A 23,328-nucleotide genomic window follows, 5' to 3' on the forward strand; every position below is an offset into this window, starting at 1 on the left:
TCCATTTTCTACCACTTATTCCCTTTGGGGTCGCTGGTGCCTATCTCAGCTACAATCAGCCACCTCATCGCAAGGCCAATACAGATACACAGACAACATTCACACTCACATTCACACACTAGGGCCAATTTAGTGTTGCCAATCAATCCATCCCCAGGTGCATGTCTTTGGAAGTGGGAGGAAGCCAAAGTAGTCGCGGAGAGAACACGCAAACTCCACACAGAGAAATCCCAGGATTGAACCCAGGACTACTCAGGACCTTCGTATTGTGAGGCAGACACACTAACCCCTCTGCCACCGTGAAGCCCATTTATACTATCCATATATGTATATGTATATTAAATATTATTTATTATTATCATTGTCTATTGTGAGCGAACTATGGTGCTGAATTTCCCCCAGGGATCAATTAAGTACTTTCTATTCTATTCTATTCTATATATATATATATATATATATATATATATATATATATATATATATATATATATATATATATATATATATATATATATATATATATATATATATATATATATATATATATATACATACATATATATATATATATAAATAACAGTGGGGCAAAAAAGTATTTAGTCAGCCACCAATTGTGCAAGTTCTCCCACTTAAAATGATGACAGAGGTCTGTAATTTTCATCGTAGGTACACTTCAACTGTGAGAGACAGAACGTGAAAAAAAAATCCAGGAATTCACATTGTAGGAATTTTAAAGAATTTATTTGTAAATTATGGTGGAAAATAAGTATTTGGTCAACAATTCAAAGCTCTCACTGATGGAATGAGGTTTTGGCTCAAAATCTCATGATACATGGCCCCATTCATTCTTTCCTTAACACGGATCAATCGTCCTGTCCCCTCAGCAGAAAAACAGCCCCAAAGCATGATGTTTCCACCCCCATGCTTCACAGTAGGTATGGTGTTCTTGGGATGCAACTCAGTATTCTTCTTCCTCCAAACACGACGAGTTGCGTTTATACCAAAAAGTTCTATTTTGGTTTCATCTGACCACATGACATTCTCCCAATCCTCTGCTGTATCATCCATGTGCTGTCTGGCAAACTTCAGACGGGCCTGGACATGCACTGGCTTAAGCAGGGGGACACGTCTGGCACTGCAGGATTTGATTCCCTGTCGGCGTAGTGTGTTACTGATGGTAACCTTTGTTACTTTGATCCCAGCTCTCTGCAGGTCATTCACCAGGTCCCCCTTGTGGTTCTGGGATTTTTGCTCACCGTTCTCATGATCATTTTGACCCCACAGGATGAGATCTTGCGTGGAGCCCCAGATCGAGGGAGATTATCAGCGGTCTTGTATGTCTTCCATTTTCTGATAATTGCTCCCACAGTTGATTTTTTTCACACCAAGCTGCTTGCCTATTGTAGATTCACTCTTCCCAGTCTGGTGCAGGTCTACAATTCTTTTCCTGGTGTCCTTTGACAGCTCTTTGGTCTTGGCCATAGTGGAGTTTGGAGTCTGACTGTTTGAAGCTGTAGACAGGTGTCTTTTATACAGATAACAAGTTCAAACAGGTTCCATTAATACAGGTAACGAGTGGAGGACAGAAGAGCTTCTTAAAGAAGAAGTTACAGGTCTGTGAGAGCCAGAGATCTTCCTTGTTTGAAGTGACCCAATACTTATTTTCCACCATAATTTACAAATAAACTCTTTAAAATTCCTCACTGTATATATATATATATACTGTATATATATATGCACTGACTGACTGAAAGAGCGCGTACATGTCGCGTGCTCACCCAACACTGTGGCCCGAACGCATTTTTAGACAATATGATTTCCCTGACGGCTTGGAGACACCGGTGACAAGCGGTGGAAAATGGATTAGAAAGGACAGATTTTTAAAAATAATAATGAAATCAGCAAATTCACTGCCATCCACGACTTGATGTCTACAATGCAGTGAAAAGGGGTATCTATTGATCTTGTGTCATCAGGAGACGCGGAAATGTACAACTGTGTATCATCAGAGTAACTGTGGAAGCTGATGCCGTGTCTCCTAATGACGTCTCCAAGAGGCAGCGTATAAAGATTAAAAATAATGGGACCTAAAACTGAGCCTTGGGGAACCCCCCACCCCGTCTTATCCTGAGGAACATGCATCCATACATACATAAAAACATCTGCCGGTGAGATAAGAGTGCAACCAGTTAAAACAGTACCAAATAAAACCCACCAGGTGTCAAAGTCTATTCAATAAAATTTGATGTTTTGATGTGTCAAAAGCAGTTACTGATAGTTTTTTATCATCTAAAATTCCACCTGACCACTTGGTTAAAAACTGTTTTTCAAAAAAATTACTTAAAAACTGTATGTTGGATACAGGTCGGTAGCTATTAAAAACATATTGGTTCAAAGTGCTCTTCTTCAGACAGGGGTCTTCCCTGCACTTTAAAAGCTGTCTGAAGAAAGCAATTCATAATGGTTAAAATAATTAATAATTGTTAATAAACAGTTTGACGGTGATAGAAAGAGATGACGCGATTCAACATCTCGCTTTGTTTCCTGCTCTCAGCTAGTAGAGAAACTGACCGCCCTCGCCGAGGAGTGCCAAAGTGCACAGCTCAAGAAGCTGAGAGACATCTGCGAAAAGTGAGATCCATCACTCAAACAGTCACACACACACACGCTCTCTTAAAACACAACATCTTCATTACCCCACTTTACTTTGTCTTTGTGCTAAGGGAGAAGAAGGACCTGAAGAAGAAAATGGACAAGAAAAGACAGGAGAAGATCAGTGAAGCCAAGTCAAAGGACAAGAACATCACAGAGGAGTGAGTGAGTGTGTGTGTGTGTGTGGGGTGTGTGTGTGTGTGTGTGTGTGTGTGTGTGTGTGTGTGTGTGTGTGTGTGTGTGTGTGTGTGTGTGTGTGTGTGCGTGCGTGCGTGCGTGCGTGTGTACCCGCTTGGGCATAGTGGCATTGTTTGTGTGTTCCTTCATAAATCCGCTAGATGGCGCCAGAGACAAGCAAACTAAATCGATGCTCACTTTGTGCCCTGCAGAGAGAAGCTGGAGATAAACAGAACATTTGTCAATGAGGTGGTGCAGTACATAAAACGGGTACGATTCATTCATTCTTTCACTTTTTTATGCTCTGGGCATACCCTCTTTTGTATATCTTTGACATTTTACACTCATATCATAATTCTACATAAAGAAGACACTGCATTATGTACACCTGTATTAGATTTAATACAAAATCGCTGAGACATCAAGGAAAAATATTTGCCTTACATAATATTAAAAAATCATACATTCCTAATTATTTTGAAAAATAAATGAATGGATAGATAGAAATGAGATAAGTTTGTCTTAATTTTGTGTACTTAGTGATGGAACCAAAATAAAAGGCAATGCTAATTATTATTGTTATAAATATAATTAATTTATCATAATACCATGATAAAATTAATGCATTTATTTTTAGTAATAAATTATTATATTTAATAGAATAGTTACATATTTGAATTAGCTAATTCCAGTGTGTGTCTTTGTGTGTGCGTGTGCAGCTGGAGGACGCCCAGAGTAAGCGCCAGGAGCGTCTGCAGGAGAAACACAAGGACATCCGCCAGCAGATTTTGGACGAAAGGCCAAAAGTAAGCAAAAACATCTGAATGTTGCTTTTGTCAGTTTGATATAATGTTTTTTTATCACCACACTCAAGTGCAATCTGGTATTACAAAACATACTAACATAAGAACATACCTGACCTGCAGAGCAATGTACAGTATGTGGCACAGCAATTACCATAAGAGCCCGCGTGACATGTTGTACAAGCCTTTACCGGAGATTGGTGGCGGTCTGATTAATGACATCAACACATACCACTTTGTGACCTTGGACCAGCCAGTTTACCGTCTGATATCAGATGGTGTTTAGTTTGTGAGCTCTACAGGCAAATCAAATGCCTTTTTAGAAGATGGGACGTAATAGAAGTAGAAATAGTCTGTTCCAGGCTCAAACGGTGACCATCTGAGGTAAGCCTGTATTAACTGGAAAATAAAGGCAATGTTTTGAGTCACTTGTCAACATTTTTTATTTGTGAGAAAATGTAAAAATAAGTGTGTGTTTTTAATCTGATATAAAAGCAAGAAAACAGTCAGTAATAACTCTAATACTTGACAACAAATCAGTTGATATACGATTGTATAAGGAAACTAAATGTTCATGTCTATACACAAAAACAATAAGATACTCAGTCTTAACGTTAATGAAAAAGGGGATCTTTTTTGTTATGTTCTCAATTGTCACACTGTAAAAAGAAGTTTACCACTCTTGGAAAAACGATAAAAAGCTTTCCCTTTGACAACAAATGCGTACCTTAAAAGTGCATTAATTCCCATTTTTTCACCCGAAACCTCAGTTGTTGTACAAGTGTAAAAATAAGTTAACGCTCATACTTTGAAGGATTAGTGTACATTGTCTTTTTGGCATCCTCAATTGTCGTACAAGTGTAAAAAGAAGTGAACCACTCTTACTTTAAAGGAGTTGTGTGCGGTTTCTTTTTGGCGTTCTCATTTGTCGTACTGGTGTACTTTGGAGGAGTTGTGTGCAGTGTTTTTTGTCGTTGTCAATTGTTGTACAAGTGTAAAAATAAGTTAACCACTTGTTCTTTGAAGGCGTTGTGTGCTGTCTCTTTTTGGCTTTCTCACTTGTCGTACAAGTGTAAAAAGAATTGAACCGCTCTTACTTTGAAGGAGTTGTGTAGTGTCTATTTGCTGTCTCAATTGTCGTACATGTGTAAAAAGAAGCTCAGCAACAAGTGGTCACACAGTCTATGTTGACAAAAAAATAAAAACGCACCCTCCTTTGGGTGGGGCAAAAAAATAAACAAATAAAAAGCATAGATTACACAATTAGTCCTTAAGTGCTTTTGCAGAATTCAGACATCCGATGTGACGGCAGCCATCTTGGAGGATTAAGGAATTTTGGTAAAATTCCATAAAATTAAAATTACGTGGGTATGATTGTGATGCTAGCCTAAAAAGAATCTTCCACAGACACACACAAACGTTTATCACGCACGCACTCACACGAGCAGGAGTAGTGGTTGTCATGGCAACGTAGAACAGTACCACCCCTCCCCTTGTCCTCGATCCATCCTTTGTGCTATCTGTTAATTCAGAGTGAATCATGGGTCCACGGCGAGGACGGGCGGGTGGGCGTTGTTTGGGTAACTACCAGGAAGAATCTACATGGGACCACCTTAACATGTTGAGAACAATCTAGGAGGCGTTGCAAACAGATTGTTAGACCCAGCGTGGCGTCCACTAATCTGTTCCTTCATCATCGTACACTTTGATGTACATCAGCGCAGCCTGGTGGGTGCACATCAATAATGCACACGCGCACACACACGCACACTCTTCCCAGAAAGGCAGCAAAAAAACATCCATTGTGCATGTGTGCGAGCGATTGTGCGTGTGCGAGTGCGCATGTGGTTACTCATCACAGGTCTGCATACATAATGAACGCTTGTGCACGAGGGCTTCTGAAGTTCTCTCTGAGGAACATTCTCTGCACAACTGGTACGCACACAAAGGCTTATAATTTGACCAAAATATGGGGGAAAACAAGACGAGAGTTCAGTGAGCATCAACAAATTAACATATTAATGTAATTTGCTTTTTCTTCGGCTTTTGTCCTCCGTAGTAGCGTTGTCATAGATAAGTGGTGTCCATCCATCCATCCATCCATCCATCCATCTTCTTCCGCTTATCCGAGGTCGGGTTGCGGGGGCAACAGCCTAAGCAGGGAAACCCAGACTTCCCTCTCCCCAGCCACTTCGTCTAGCTCTTCCTGGGGGATCCCGAGGCGTTCCCAGGCCAGCCGGGAGACATAGTCTTCCCAACGTGTCCTGGGTCTTCTCCGTGGCCTCCTACCGGTTGGACGTGCCCTAAACACCTCCCTAGGGAGGCGTTCGGGTGGCATCCTGACCAGATGCCCGAACCACCTCATCTGGCTCCTCTCGATGTGAAGGAGCAGCGGCTTTACTTTGATTTCCTCCCGGATGGCAGAGCTTCTCACCCTAACTCTAAGGGAGAGCCCCGCCACACAGCGGAGGAAACTCATTTCGGCCGCTTGTACCCCTGATCTTATCCTTTCGGTCGTGACCCAAAGCTCATGACCATAGGTGAGGATGGGAATGTAGATCGACCGCTAAATTGAGAGCTTTGCCTTCCGGCTCAGCTCCTTCTTCACCACAACGGATCGGTACAACATCTGCATTACTGAAGACGCCGCACCGATCCGCCTGTCGATCTCACGATCCACTCTTCCCTCACTCGTGAACAAGATTCCTAGGTACTTGAACTCCTCCACTAGGGGCAGGGTCTCCTCCCCAACCCGGAGATGGCATTCCACCCTTTTCCGGGCGAGAACCATGGACTCGGCTTGGAGCTGCTAATTCTCATTCCGGTCGCTTCACACTCGGCTGCAAACCGATCCAGTAAGAGCTGAAGATCCCGGTCAGATAAAGCCATCAGGACCACATCATCTGCAAAAAGCAGAGACCTAATCCTGCGGTCACCAAACCGGAACCCCTCAACGCCTTGACTGCGCCTAGAAATTCTGTCCATAAAAGTTGTGAACAGAATCGGTGACAAAGGACAACCCTCACTGGAAATGTGTTCGACTTACTGCCGGCAATGCGGACCAAGCTCTGGCACTGATCGTACAGGGAGCGGACCGCCACAATAAGACAGTCCGATACCCCATACTCTCTGAGCACTCCCCACAGGACTTCCCGAGGGACACGGTCGAATGCCTTCTCCAAGTCCACAGAGCACATGTATACTAGTTGGGAAAACTCCCATGCACCCTCAAGAACACTGCCGAGAGTATAGAGCTGGTCCACAGTTCCACGACCAGGACGAAAACCACACTGTTCCTCCTGAATCCGAGGTTCCACTATCCTGCGTAGCCTCCTCTCCAGTACACCTGAATAAACCTTACCGGGAAGGCTGAGGAGTGTGATCCCACATGGTGTCCTGATCCGATATCGATATTGGCCCATTATTAGCACAAAAAAAAAACAATACGTAAATGTGCTTGCTTCTAAAATCTGCGATACACACAGTCCTGTAGCGTGTTTACTTGTGCAAAGCTGGACAGCCAGTTAGCATCTCAATGTCCTCCAAATAGGCACACAAGGTTATTTTTTTTCTTGTATTTCAGTCAGGTCATTTACAAAAGGTAATCATGGTACGCTAAAGGCAAATTATGAGCTAGCAGCTACACATCAGCTAAGCACACAGTAGCATAAAAGCTAGACCGACTCAGTGGCCTAGTGTTTAGAGTGTCCGCCCTGAGATCCGTAGGTTGTGAGTTCAAACCCCGGCCGAGTCATACCAAAGACTTTAAAAATGGGACCCATTACCTCCCTGCTTGGCACTCAGCATCAAGGGTTGGAATTGGGGGTTAAATCACCAAACATTATGCCCGAGCGCGGCCACTGCTGCCGCTCACTGCTCCCCTCACCTCCCAGGGAGTGATCAAGGGTGATGGGTGAAATGCGGAGAATAATTTCACCACACCTAGGTGTGTGTGACAATCATTGGTACTTTAACTTTGTCGTGATCCGGATCATGTTTTGTTTAGTTATGTTCTGTTAGTTTTGGACTCCCTTAATACCTTTTTTATGCACTTTTGGTGTTTGTTTAGGTTTCTATGGGTCACTAATTGGTTTCATCTGCCTCCGATTAGTGCTCTGCACGTTCACCTGCTATTAAGCACTAATCAGAGAGCTATTTATTCATGTTGCTCGCCACAGTCGATTGCTATACGCAACTGTTGCTCCTGTATTTCCTGTGCTAAGTTGTTACCTTAGCTTCCCGTGCGATCGGCACGTTTTTCTTTTGTTTGTTCTTGTGGGTACCTTTATGATTTATGAGAAATAAATCATCTCCTACCTCACGCTGTCGTCCGGAGCCATCCGTTCTGCATTCCGGGAGAACAAACCCCGACCCGACCTCGCGCCACTCTTGACAGAATGAAGCCACCTTCAGTTCTTCCGCAAACGGACTTCAAGGAGATGGAGACGCTCCTGCGAAGACGAAAGCCACCCGTAAAGGCTTCACCTCGCCGTCAGGATGCGTCGTTCCCCCAAACTCTTCCTCCGGACAGCAGGACACCTCAAGCAGCCGGCTCTTCCCCACAGTTGTTTGGTAATCCTATTTATCATTTTGCCAAACAATTTTCTGACTGGGCTGCGAGCCAAAAGAACTCCGTCAAAAACTTCACTGCGCCCACTTCCACCGGCATCATCAAAGGAAGTCACAGATCAGGATTTTCTTTTTTTGCCTTCTGTCTCCCTGTGCCAGCCACCTCCTAAAGACCTTATTCCAAAAATAAAATATTATCAGGAAATTTGTTCGGAAGTTAGATCTTGTCAAACCAAGCCACTACCTAGTTTTCATGCCCCGCTCCCCAAGACTCAAGCCCCTCCCCCGTCACAAATTTGTCTTTTTTTTCCGCCCACACAACCCCAGGTGGGGAACAAAGAACTAATTTTTGGACAATTTAAAGGGGAGGATTCTACCCTCTTCCTTACCTCCCTCCACCCACCCCAAAAGTTGGTTCCAGACCGCGAGAAGCGCGTCTGGTATCCGCTTTTGAGGCGGGGCTGGTGCCGGGATCTGTGCTAGTGGGGTGGCTCAGCTGCGCCCAGCCAGGCAGCAACCTCCGGCCTGGCCACCACCACCTGCTTCGGCGTGCCAAGCCGCAGCCCCCAGCTAGGCCACCCCCGCCAAAGCCAAGGCTAGCAACCCTTTCTGTTCCACGGCCAGTACCTGCTCCATGCCGCCAAGCGCGGCCAGTAGCTGCTCCACACCGCAAAGCGCCGCCAGTAGCTGCTTCATGCCGCCAAGCGCCGCCAGTAGCAGCTCCACGCTGCCAAGCGCCGCCAGTAGCAGCTCCACACCGCCAAGACCCGCCACCTTCCGCACCCACGCCTCCCACGACGACGACGCGCGCAGCTTCCACGCCTGCCTCGTCTGCTGCTGCTTCCACGCCTGCCTGTCTGCTGCTGCTTCCACGCCTGCCTCGTCTGCTGCTGCTTCGAAGCCTGCCTCGTCTGCTGCTGCTTCCACGCCTGCCTCGTCTGCTGCTGCTTCCACGCCTGCCTCGTCTGCTGCTGCTTCCACACCTGACTCGTCTGCTGCATCTACGCCTGCCACGACGACGCGCCTGCCTCCTCGTCGGCCACGTATGTGGCCGTTCCCTGGTCGCCCGCCTCGGAAAGTGCAGCGGCGTTTAATGCGTCGTCGCCACCTGACTCTCCCTCGCTGGTTGCATAGACACTTGGTCTGGCGACCCACCGCCAAGTTCCCCCTCCCGCATCATAAACTTAACTTCATGCGTTGATATACTGGTGATGCCAAAAACAAATAAACACTCAATTTCAACTGAAGACAACGTAAGCCAGTTCCAGATGGTTAAATATGAATAGGTCCGCCAGAATTTTACCGCAGAAATAATAGTGACAGCGATATTCAATTTACAGTAATTCAATATAAAAGCAACAATCGTACATTTTACGGTAAAAACAACTGCCAGCTAGTTCAGTTGTCAATTTACACTATTCTGAGGCAAAAACAAAAAAACAAAACACCTTTAATGTTATGGTAATATTCTGTCTACTGAGCTGCCAAGTTTTTTATCGTAAAATCTATAGGTTTTTTGGTGGGTTTTGGGTTGTTGTTTTTTTAACAATATAGCCCCTTCCTGTTCCGCCACTGATAAAAACATAATGGCACATTTCCCCTCACATTCTCACTGTCCCCTGTGCTGCGCACCACTGCAAGGCAGTCTTACTGGGTTCGATCCCTGGTCAAAGTTGTGTCGGGAAATTTTGCTAATGTATGTCTTAATGATGCTAAATTTGTTATTTTGCAGTAAAAAAAAATACATACGTCTAACAGTTTATTTCCCAAAAATGTGTTTTTAGTACGAATATGCATCAAATTCAGGTTCTAGTATAAAAATATTTCACGTAAATAAAACATTTTTGTAATGGGAGTTTCTAAATGATATCCTACGGACACGGTATTGTTTACAAATACATCATACTTCAGCTTTGTGTGGCAACCCAAATGCGATCAACGCCTGTCGTTTTGTCTCCGTGACAACAAGCAAACATTACAAATGCTACATTGAAAGTATTCAGATTGAGACATGCTCTCCTTTAACGGTGGGAATAATTATTTTTTCCCTATATTCCTGCTGCTGAGTAGGACATTCTGAGAAAGCAGAAGGTGCGCACACACACACGCACACACACACACACACACACACACACACACACACACACACACACACACACACTGGGAAGCTTCTGCTTCGATAAGCGTTCATCTCCTCCAGGGCTGCAGGTGATTTTCATATTTATGAGTGACATTGCAAGGAGAATATCAGAGAAGACAAAAGTGTCTCTCTTAATTAAACCAGTCCATTTTATGCCACGTGTGCATGCTGTGTTCACGGTAAGTTGCACAGAACATGTGACTACGTTTTAGTTTTTGTATGTTCGTCCCGGTTGAAAGGTGGACAAGACATGACGCCACCTCAGAAAAACAATTAGGACATGAGGGGATATTGACGTATTTTATGACGGTAATGCACTGATCAGAGACTTTGTTAGGTACGCCAACGTCCACTAATACAAGAGCTGTAACAAAAAGTCTGTCTTTATAAAAAGTAATCATGAGAATATTATAACATTTCGACTATTTGCATTTTTGTGAAAAAAAAATACAAAAAAAAACAACCCATAATATCGATGAATGAATACACTGCATCTTCTGTATTGAATCTCAGGTTAGCCTAATGAAGTGTCCCGTGAGTATACACTTAAAATGTTTTATTTTTATTAAATGATATCACATTTTAAAATCAGATCATCACGCAAAATATTTATTTTAATTCATTTCATTAATTATTTAAATTTCCAAATGAATTCATTAGACATAATGTTATGTCAGGCCTCAAAGCAAATAATTAATTTAGGTTCCTATGAGGTTCTTTCCTTTCCCTCGACAGCGCCTCAGAACGAGGACAGCCGGTGAAGAAGGTCACACGCTGTTGTATTTTAGGCACTAGCAGGGCGCACTAGCAGGGCGCGCTGCATGTGCGCTCACTCACTCACACACGCGCACACACACACGATTTGTTGACTGCTAACTCTTCAGAGATGGATGAGCGATGGATTAGGGAAGCAACCAGTGTGGAAGTAAATCAAAACTAGGAATAAACATGCAAACTTTTTTCTATGATTGGACATATGAATGCCTTTAAAGTTTATTAACAATTAAAAACTATTGCAGTACCCTGGAAAGTTTTAAAAATGTTTAAAAACTTACCTAAATACAGTACACTGGAAACCCTTAAAATTGTTTACAAACATACCTGTATTCAGTACACTGGAAACTTTTAAAGACATTTAAAAACACACCCATATACAATACCCTGGAAACTCTTAGAATTGTTTAAAAACATACCTATATACAGTATATACAGTACCTCAAAACCTTTAAAAACATAACTGTATACAGTGCACTGAAAACTTTAAAAAAACGTTTACCTACTCAGTGGCCTAGTGGTTAGAGTGTCCGCCCTGAGATCGGTAGGTTGTGAGTTCAAACCCCGGCCGAGTCATACCAAAGACTATAAAAATGGGACCCATTGCCTCCCTGTTTGGCACTCAGCATCAAGGGTTGGAATTAGGGGCTAAATCACCATAAATGATTCCCGAGCGCGGCACCGCTGCTGCCCACTGCTCCCCTCACTTACAGTATATATATACAGTACACTGGTAATTCTTAAAACAAAAACATGTACCCAGTACACTAGAAACTCAAACTCTTAAAAATGTACACAGTTCCCTAGAAATGTAAAAACATACACTTTACCCTGGAAAATCTTTAAAAAACATTGAAAATATTTACAGTATACTGGAAACTAGAATTAAAGGTTCTTATAGTTGATGTCCAAATCTGCATTGTTATCTCATATTGATGCCTATTAGAGATGCGCGGTTTGCGGTTTCATCCGCGGAGTCCGCGGATAAACCGCGGGTCGGGCGGGTGACATGACGAAAAAATAGATTTTAATTAGATTTGGGCGGGTGGCGGTTGAACCATATGGAAATATTTGATATACATGGTTCAGGGATCGGTATCCTTAACCATTCAAAGAGCCATTTAGGACCCGTGTCACAAAGCGAAAAAGACAACAGGAGACACAAACCTTCTCTAGAATGACTGCCGACAGTCACGCAGTTAAGAAGTATTAGGGCGGGTTATGAAACCATTGGCTTTGTTGCCTTCTACAGCATGTGCGATCTGCTTGTCAGTCCAGCATCATGTTGTGTGTGGCTTCCGCAGACACACGCACACGACTGCAAGGCATACTGGGTGACACAGAGTACACTAATGGTTGTGATATAAACAACTTTAACACTCTTAGTAATATGCGCCACGCTGTGAAGCCACACCAAACAAGAATGTCAAACACATTTCGGGAGAACATCCTCCCAGTAACACAACATAAACACAACACAACAAATGCCCAGAATCCTTTGCATCAATGACACTTCCTGACTATTTTATACACCCCGCTAGCAGCAAACCCCGCCACCCCTCGTGCGTCGGCAAGGTGGGCGGGGGTGTAAAACATATTCAGGATGCAAAGGATTCTGGGTATTTGTTGTGTTGCGTTCATGTTGTGTTACTGTGAGGACGTTCTCCAGAAATGTGTTTGTCATTCTTGTTTGGTGTGGCTTCACAGTGTGGCGCATATTAGTAAGAGTGGTAAAATTGTTTATATCACAACCATCAGTGTACTCTGTATCACCCAGTATGCCCTTCAATCTTGTACGTTTAATAGGTAGAAAAGCGCTATACAAGTACAACCCATTTATTTATTCATTTATTTAATTGCGGAAGCTGCATACAACATGTTGCTGGACTAACAATCGAGTCGTACATGTTGTTGAAGGTGTCAAAGGCAATGGTTTCACAACATGCCCTTATTCTCGTCATCAGGATGAACACCATTGGATAATCGCGAGAACGTTAGCGGCTCCCATTGTCTTCTTTACTCTGTGAAACGGGTTTAAATAGCTCTTTGAGTGGTAAAAGTGGCCGACCTCAGATGTATTTCAACGGGCGGGTGGCGGGCGGTTGTGGCTCTGATAAAATGTTGGTTCGGGTGGATGACAACTTTGGTGATGCGGTTGCGGATGATATAATTGCCTATCCGCGCATCTCTAATGCCTATAGGGACCCTCCTCTTTTATCATAAATATGACACGCACACACACACTCCCTCACATTTCTTTCTCCATCTGGTCGTCACACCTCCCACTCCTCCTTGGCATCTGCCAGGGTGTCATCAGATGGAAGAAATATGACAGTTTTGATCAGGGGCTGTTGCAAGTGAACATTGACACACACACACACACATGCACACTTACTCACATGGTGTCCATGGTTGGGATGGGGTGCAGATTTTCCCACACCCTAAGTAGGTCGTGTGCGGTGCAACAGAGTGGGCAGGGAGAGTCAATTCTCAGTGCATTTTTAACCATCCGCTCGGTGAGAGCTGCTCAGAAAGCAAGACACGGGGCGGGAGGAAGGGGACGGTGCGGGTGGGGGTGGTTCAAGGTGACCTTCGGATGCTGCGAGTCAAAAATCAGCAGCACACAACTTCAGGACAAAATTTCACACAATTAAAAACCTGTGAAGTATAATACAAACAAAATCCCAATTTGTTTATCAAACCTAAACATTTAAAATTGTATCACTTCATAAATGTATAGATATGTTTTTATTTATAAATTCAACAATTCTTCATTTCTTTTTTATACTTTATTATTTGTTTTTGTGGACATACATAGTAGGGCTGCGAATCTTTGGGTGTCCCACGATTCGATTCAATATCGATTCTTGGGGTCATGATTCGATTATGAATTCTTTTTTTCGATTCAACTCGATTTTTGATTCAAAAAGGATATTTTTGATTCAAAACGATTCTCTATTCATTCAATACATAGGATTTCAACAGGATCTACCCCAGTCTGCTGACATGCAAGCAAATTAGTAGATTTTTGTAAAAAGCTTTTATAAATGTAAAGGACAATGTTTATCATCGACGTCCCACTGGGGTGAGTTTTTCCTTGCCCTTATGTGGGCTCTGTACCGGGGATGCCGTTGTGGCTTGTGCAGCCCTTTGAGACACTTGTGATTTAGGGCTATATAAATAAACATTGATTGACGGATTGATTGATCAACTGATTGCAATAATGTAAACATACAAATGTAAATCTAAGACAACATGTTGTCTGATTTATTCATGCTTGCACAAATTTTAACTCGAACAAAACCTTTTAACATCTGACTGAATTTGACATTCAGTTACTACTCACTCAGTTATCAGAACAATCAAATACAGTAACACAACTCCTGTGACTGTAACATCAATGGAATACAATTGGTAGGCTAGGTTAGCTACCAGTCTGTGCCAGAACTTGCCTAAACGTCAGCCCCCATTCCTTTGTGACCGAGTGAAATATTTAATTTACGTTAACATCAGTATGGCTTTCATGCATTGCCCTAGTTTGCAAAACTTGAGATTGGAGCTGCCATTCATCTGTGATGTAGTGCGCGGTGAATGTTACATATAACTCAGTGGTCCTAGAGGTCCAGTGATCACAGGTAAGAGCTACTCTGCTAGCTTTAGTCACAGCTTTCCCCACATTTAGCTTTGTCTCTCTGTAAAGTGAAGGTACAATATTGTCTGTAAAAACCAAGCGTGAAGGGATGTCACACCGTGGCTCAATAGTTTTGATCATGAACCAGAAGCCTTCTCTCTCCACAGTGCTGTATGGTCGCAGGTCTTTTGCAATGAAACAAGCGATGGATCTGGTTATCTTCTTTGCCCGTTCAGAACTGCGTGGTAATTTTGTAAACTGGTGAAGTGTGCATTGATCAGCTGCCGGTGTTGTTAGTAGATGATCCTTTTCCTCTGATAACTCCAGGTGATATCTGTCTAAGTGAGCGCGGGGATTTGAAGTATTTCCAAATTACTTAACTTTAGCGTTCAAAGTCTTTAAATTGCATAAGTCATGTGAAGCCCTTTCTTGTCATGGTAAAATTCAAAGTGTCTCCAAACGTTTGCTTTAAAAGTCCGTGGAGGCGGTTGTATTTCTTCTTTAGGCTGTTCCGTTTCTTTTTCTTCTACCTGGGTTTTAGCGGCAACACAACAACACTCCACTCCACTTAGTAGCTAACCACCAGGTAGCCACGCTGCTTATTGCGCAATACCTATGGCCCAAAAGGCACATACACATTGCCGGGAGCGGGGGAAGAAAATCGTTTTTTGAAAAATGAGAATCGATACAACATGAGAATGGAGATTTGAATTCCAATACATTTTTTCCCCACACTCCTAATTCATACAACATTTAAGATTTAATTGCAATGCAGTCATGATTTCAAATGCGACGATCGCACTAATTAACGCATTCAAACAATCCCCACAAATTATGCGTGGTGTTACAACTCTGACTAACGCCCACAACTTCCCCGCACATTTTGACCAATCAGCGTCATTTTCGCCAATGGAACTTGTCTTAAAGTAGCCCTCAAACACGCACGTCAAGTTTGTCAACTTTTTTAATCAAAATTTGCACTGGACAAACTCACAGTCTCACCACGTTTATATTTAAAATTTCTAGTCAAAATATCTAAAAAAAACAAAACCTAATACAAGTCACAATTTCCTAAATAGTATTTTTTCAGTTCAACATAAGAACTTGTTTTCAAGCAATAAATATTCTGTGGGAAAAAATACTAGTTTTGGGCATCACAAGTTTGTTATAAGACACACAATTTCACAATACGAGTAAGTGTAACTCACCATAAGGTTTTTTTTAAAACATGTGTTTATAGGATTTTTGACACATACAGTCCAGAATTACAAATAAACACATGTTAAATGTTCTTTTTTTCTCCCCCCCAAACAAGTTACCCGCAAGAATTGTATATACGATAAATGAAAAAGAATAAAATAGAAAAATAAAAAAAACACGCATCAGTCAAATAAGTAACAAGCAAATATTGACATGAAGCCACAGAGAACTGCACTTCTGAATGTCCCCGACACGGTGCAGCAGTACACACAAAAGCAGACAAAAGGCTCATTAATTGTCTACCTTTCAAGTACTTTTCAATCTGAGTTAAGTTTGAGATCTGTCTCGTTTGTATATATTAAGAAACCACCCCATACTTCCTGAAACTTCATAGAACAACCGTTCAATGTCAGCCTAATTCTCTCCAATTGGAGAAAGTAAAAAATATTTTTAGTCCAGGAAATGTTGCGAGGTGGCACTGTTGCTTTCCAATTTACCAGAAGGAGTCTTGCAGCCAACAAAGTAGTAAATGCTATCAAGTTATTTTTTGATTTGCCAAGGGAAGATGACAGAGGGGCTACCCCAAATAGTCCACTTAGAGCATGGACGTCAAACTCCGGCCCGCGGGCCAAATTTGGCCCGCCCTGTAATTAAATGTGGCCCTTGAGGCAATATCAAATTAACATTAGAGCTGGCCCGCCGGTATAATACAGCGGCATTCACCGCTAATACTCATACTTGCCTACCCTCCCGATTTTCCCGGGAGACTCCTGAAGTTCAGTGCCCCTCCCGAAAATCTCCCGGGGCAAACATTAGCCATAATTTCTCCCAATTTCCATCCGGACAACAATATTGGGGGTGTGCCTTAAAGGCTTTGATCTTGTGCAGTCGCTAGTCCAAAGTCAACAACAGGTGTGTCTCCATGAGAGACAAGAAGGGAGTTTGTCGTATCTTCGCTGCACTGTCCTTCGGGAGTGTCCAAACCAGGGAAACAATCCAAGTTAGAATATTTTGTATGCGAGTGAAAATAAAATTTGGTCCTCAGATATCCGGTTCTCACATCCGCTTTTCCTCCAATATGCAGCTTTCACACACCCAAGTGAATGCAAGGCATACTTGGTCAACAGCCATACAGGTCACACTGAGGGTGGCCGTATAAACAACTTTAACACCGTTACAAATATGCGCCACACTGTGAACCTACACCAAACACAAATGACAAACACATTTCGGGAGAACATCCGCACCGTAACCACAACAAACAGAATAAATACCCAGAATCCCTTGCAGCACTAACGCGTCCGGGATGCTACAATATACACCCCCGCTACCATCGAACCCCGCCCACCTCATTATTTTATTTTCAAATTTATCAGCCTGTGGAAAAAGTTAATGTTGATATTTACCTCAGAAGGCTGCAAATAGAAAAGAGGCATCACATGTTTTTATTTAAAATGTATTTCATATACCATTGATGTTTTTTCGTTTGTTTTTTGAAAGTTGATTTTGCACTATTAAGTTATATAAGCGTTGCTTGTTCCATATTCAGTGTTAAAGCAAATCAGTGTAGCAAACTGAGCAATAATTCAAGTTTAATTCATGCACTTTCTCAAGGCTTGAATGTTTGATTCATTCATTATTTTATTTTCAATATTATTATCCCTGGAAAAAGTGAATTTTGATATGTACCTCAGAAGACTCCAAAAAGAAAAGAGGCATTCAAGTTTTATTTGATATGGCATTGGTTTTTATTTATTATTAGAAAGTCAATTTTGAACGTCACTATAGTTATATAAGCCTTGCTTGTTCAATTTTCAATGCAAAACTTGTTTGGGTCCCAATAAAAAAGGTTAATTGGTTCAACCTTGGCCCGCGGCTTTGTTCAGTTTTAAATTTTGGCCCACTCTGCATTTGAGTTTGACACCCCTGACTTAGAGGATTCGGTTCAATCTTTTTGCTAATTACCAAAGACACAGTATTAAAAATGTTAGTCCGATAACTGCACAGGGAAGGACAAAACCAAAACATATGCATTAAGTTAGCTGCAGACTGTTGACACCGATCACATCATACCGATATTCCTTCATACTTCTTCATACATACAGCCAGCCGGGCCTTGGTATTATAGGTATGGTGTATTAGCGTGTATTTAATATAGGTTTTATAAAGCTCTGCGAGTGTATGTGTGATCTGGATGCCCAAGTATGTGAAACTTTGCGAGGCAATGTTGAAGGGCAAATTGTGCTGAGTATATTTCTTAGCAGCAGAACTAATAGGAAATATTTCACTTTTACCCAAGTTCAATTTGTAGCCAGACACATATCCAAAATTATATTTCTGAGAGTATTTTAGGCAGGCTGGGATCAAAAGAGATTTCCGAAACATATAGAAGGAGGTCATCTGCATTGAAAGAGACGTTCACCTGCACTTTGTGTCTACAAATGCCCGTAATAAGAGGGTTGGTAAGAAGCGCTGTTAAACAGAGGCTCAACGACAAGAGCAAAAAGCAATGGGCTCAGGGGGGAACCCTGCCGTGTGGAACTAAAGTTGAAAATATTCTAATTGAATAATATTTGTCCTGACGGAGGATTCAAGAAATTAATATAGTAGCTTAATCCCTGAAATAAAACTGTTACCGTACACCTAATCTCTCCAGGACCTAAAATAGATAATTTCATTAATCCATTAATATCACTGCCTCTTCAGTGCACATCATACAATATATTGAAAATATGTCAAAGATTAGAAAAGGAGTGCTTAATCCAAACCAATATGTTTTTATTGATAATTTCAAGATCACTTTAAAGCTTTTAAAGCTTAAATATAAAGTCTTGTTTCAAGAATGTTTTTTTTGCAAATAATCATTAACTTAGAATTTAATGGCAGTAACATACTGTATTGCAAAAAAGTTGGCGCAAGGGCATTTTTACCACTGTGTTACATGGCATTGAAGTGGCGAGTGGAGTCGGCTCTCGTGGTTGCTTTGTTGGGTCTGGACCTTTCTCTGGCCATTTTCCATCCACCCCAGCGGACGATGGCGGGTAAAACTGCAGAGGCCACCACAGTGGATATGTTTCTTTTAGTTTTTATTCATAGCTGTATGTAGAAGTGTCTGGTTGCATCAGCTATGCTCTTCTAATGTCTTTAATGTCCTTTGTGTTCTTTGATGTTTGATGTTTCCCTCTTACACACATGTAAGAGGGATGTGTACTATGGCTATGAGTTGTTTTTTTCCCCTTGGCGTCAGTCTGGATCCCCTCTCCAGAGGCCCAGGCTTAGACCGATTTTTACATTTTATTTTAATGTTTTATTTTTTTCTCCCATTCCCCCCCACTTGTTTACCTGTATCTCACCTTTTTTGTAAGGGCCGCTGGAAGCCGGCAGACTCGTCAGCGATCCTGTTCTGTCTCCCTGTAATGTTTGTCTGATCTTGAATGGGATTGTGCTGAAAATTTACATTTTCCTGAAGGAACTCTCCTGAAGGAATAAATAAAGTACTATCTAATCTAATCTAATCTAATTTCCTTTTAACAACACTCAGTAAACGTTTTGGAACTGCAGAGACCAATTTTCTAAGCTTTTAAGGTGGAATTATTTCCTATTCTTGCTTGATGTACAGCTTAAGTTGTTCAACGGTCCGGGGTCTCCATTGTCGTACTTTAGGCTTCATAATGTGCCACTAATTTTCAATGGGAGACAGGTCTGGACTACAGGCAGGCCAGTCTAGTACCCGCACTCTTTTACTCCAAAGCCACGCGGCATAGATAGGTTGGTAGAGCGGCCGTGCCCACAACTTGAGGGCTGCAGGTTCGATTCCCGCTTCCGCCATCCTAGTCACTTCCCTTGTGTCCTTGGGCAAGACACTTTACCCACCTGCTTCCAGTGCCACCCACATTGGTTTAAATGTAACTTAGATATTGCGTTTCACTATGTAAAGCGCTTTGAGTCACTAGAGAAAAGCGCTATATAAATATAATTCACTTCACTTGTTGTAACACCTGCAGAATGTGGCTTGGCATTGTCTTATTGAAATAAGCAGGGGCGTCCATGAGAAAGATGTTGCTTGGATGGCAACATATGTTGCTCCAAAACCTGTATGTACCTTTCAGCAATAATGGTGCCTTCACAGATGTGTAAGTTACCCATGCCTTGGGCACTGATACACCCCCATACCATCACAGATGCTGGCTTTTGAACTTTGCGCCTATAACAGTCCAGATTGTTCTTTTCCTCTTTGGTCCAGAGGACACAACGTACACAGTTTCCAAAAACAATTTGAAATGTGAACTCTTCAGACCACAGAAAACTTTTCCAATTTGCATCAGTCCATCTTAGATGAACTCGGGCCCAGTAAAGCCGGTGGCGTTTCTGGGAGTTGTTGATAAATGGCTTTGGCTTTGCATAGTAAAGTTTTAACTAGCACTTAAAGATGGAGCGGCGAACTGTAGTTACTGACGGGTTTCTTGAAGTGTTCCTGAGCCCATGTGGTGATATTTTTTACACACTGATGTTGCTTTTTGATGCAGTAGGACCACTTGTGCCAGCTTTTTTGAAACATGTTGAAGGGATCAAATTCCAAATGAACTAATATTTGCAAAAAAAAAGTTTTCCAGTTCTGATGTTAAGTATCTTGTCTTTGCAATCTATTTAATTGAATATAGGTTGAAAAGGATTTTCAAATCATTGTATTTTTTTTTTTTTTTACAATTTACACAAAGTGCCTACTTCACTGGTTTTGGGTTTTGTACATCAACAATGTGATTTGCGTGGTTGGGCAGGATACATTTAAAACATTGATTAAGAATCGTTACAAATAAAATCGCGATTCATTCGAAAATCTTTTTTTTTTTTTTGACACAACTACTATTTAGTAATAAAGGGTAATGTTCAGCCTGCTTAACATTCTGTAGTTGAGGAATATCAACAAGAACATGTCATTAAAGATCTGCAATCAATCTATCTGCCATAAAATGTCGTAATGTTTTTCCTCAATTGATGTACTTGCATTCTGTAGGTAGAAATATCACAGATTCATTTACTAAACATGGTCGTTACGTAAGACGATTTTTCATTTTGTAATGGAAGTCAGACCCGATGTGACGCGCAGCCCTGTTATTGTGAAGCCAGAAGTATGCGATGGGTTTGAGAAGAGGTGTTTTGACATGTTTACACAGCGTGAAAGTCTTCGATAAAGAAGGGACTCAAGACTGCCAAATGTCTTTCGTTACTGCTGAGCTTCTATGCCATTTTACTTAACCAGTTACAGTAACAAATTTAACAAGTTATTTCTGCACTAAACTAACGAAAACACAAAAGTGACGCTTGATTGATATTTTTTAATATAAGCTTGGCAGCAGGCTGTTGCCGTCTAATGTCGAATAAGAAAAGCTTTTATCTTGTTGGGAGAATGACTTGCCATTGCTTGGCATCTGGGCTTTCCATAATATACCACTTTCTTTGTACATTTCTGCTCGCTATTTTCCCGCTTGTAGCTCATCAGTAACTATAGTGAACGCAGCTACAGTTTCCCACGCTCCGGAATGGCCCGAGGATCAGAAGGGATGCGTGTGCCTCAATCTCCCGTCAAAATATTTGCGCAGTCAAAAGTAATTATCGGGTTAACTCTGACAGCGTTAATAATTACACCAACACTTGATAATAAGATGTATTTTGGACTTAGGATGTATGTATCAAAAACTTTTTTTATGTATTTTTTTCTAAATCCCCATGTTTAGAGCATGACGTAACAATTTATTTGTATTTTTTTTCCTCTGTATACTTTTTCAAACATACTTTAACACTTCACTTGCAGAGGTTGATGATCTAATGACACTGAATTACAGTGTCATATCCTATATCTTCCCAACTAGATAGCACCACTTAATACTCTTAACTGTGAAAAAAATCTTCTAAAAGTGCAAAAAGGGACACATGGTGGATGTCTTCCACACCATACAATGTTTATAGTTATGTCTATTGACATGTATTTCATATCAAGATTATTTGAGTAAACGGGTGATAATCACACATCTGATGTTATGTAGTTGTTCATGTAGCGTGAACAAGCTATGACAATGTGAAGTAATGACGCTACTCAGAGTTTGGTCCTAAAAACGCATAGAAGATCCACCTTCCGGTATAGCAAGAAAGTTCTCGTCCTATCTCCTTAATGTGATGGCGCTAACTGCCAGTGTAATCGTCCGTTACGTGCACCACTATCTCTCTGGCTCCGGATGTGCTCATAAATCTCTTTAAGTCAATTGTAATTGGAAGCGCGGGAAAGTCACTCAGAGACTTTCCCACTTTGCTTTGAATGTTCTTGTAAATGTTCCGGAACAGTCCGAGCGTTTTAGTGGAGAAAGTGGAACGTTTTCTAATTGGACTACTGTTGTGCACTTTGACATCACAGGTTAATGGTTTTAGGGTTTTTAAAGATGCCACACTGGTCACATGCATTTTGGATCCCAGATAGAAGCAAGAAGAGCTCTGCTGTGTTTTGGATGTCACCTCACTGAGCTACGTGTGCTATTCTGACACCATTCGTCTTAGCTGCAGCTCTTTTAATTACGGCGCTCCCTCTGGAGCTGCTGGCGTAGTTAAAGAGAGAAATCAGCATTGCAGCAATTATTGGCTCACAATGAAATCAATCCTGTCATGTGTAATCACGGGGGGGGGGGGCTCAGCGCCTGCGAGAAAACACATCCACGCTTCCATCAAGGACGGGAAACACCTTATTTTTCCAAGACTGGATACATTTAAGGGCAGTGTTCACCGGAGCCATGTTTGTCAGTTAAAATAACTTTGACTCGCTTGTTTGTACTGCAGGGTTTGCTGCTCCCTGAGGAGCAATACCTTATGTCATGTTAGTCTCAAAATTTGTCAAATAAGACCAAGAAAAACGCTTGATTTGTCGCTATTTTGAAAGAGGATCTAGTGGGGTCTGATTACTCGCTAAATTTAGCAAGATTGATCCCTCTCGCTTTGTCTTCTTATTTTTCAACCGGGTGCCTATGAGGTGAGTTAGGGTGCCAACTAATGTACGGAGTTGTAATGACAAGCTACATTCACAGACAGTACTATAAATTCATCCATTTTTTACCGCTTGTCCCTCTCAGGGTTGCGCCCCCGGGGGGCAGTTCCATAAAAATGTATTTATGAGCGAGGAACAGGTGGTACCAAATTTATTTGTAACTATCCAAATGTATTTTAGGCGATCCACATTTATTAGTGGCAATCAAAGTTTATTTGTGGTGATCCACTTTTATTTGTGGAGAGCCAATCTTATTTGTGGGAATCCATTTTTAATGTAGGGATCCTCCCTTATTTTTGGCAATCAACATTAATTTGAGATGATCTAAATGTATTTATTTTGAGACCAGGCA

General features: G+C 41.8%; 1 protein-coding gene across 2 annotated transcripts in view; it reads left to right on the plus strand.

The window, feature by feature from the left end:
* Positions 1 to 23,328, plus strand: part of plcb1l (phospholipase C beta 1-like) — a 323,575-nt gene that overhangs the window by 294,640 nt on the left and 5,607 nt on the right. For both annotated transcript variants that reach the window (XM_061901028.1, XM_061901029.1), the window contains 4 exons: positions 2,555 to 2,631; positions 2,724 to 2,813; positions 3,042 to 3,099; positions 3,549 to 3,635. In XM_061901028.1, coding sequence (XP_061757012.1) covers positions 2,555 to 2,631; positions 2,724 to 2,813; positions 3,042 to 3,099; positions 3,549 to 3,635 — 312 coding nt within the window. The remainder of the gene's footprint in view (positions 1 to 2,554; positions 2,632 to 2,723; positions 2,814 to 3,041; positions 3,100 to 3,548; positions 3,636 to 23,328) is intronic.

This window comes from Nerophis ophidion, linkage group LG05 (genome assembly GCF_033978795.1).
Source record: "Nerophis ophidion isolate RoL-2023_Sa linkage group LG05, RoL_Noph_v1.0, whole genome shotgun sequence".
NCBI lineage: Eukaryota > Metazoa > Chordata > Actinopteri > Syngnathiformes > Syngnathidae > Nerophis > Nerophis ophidion.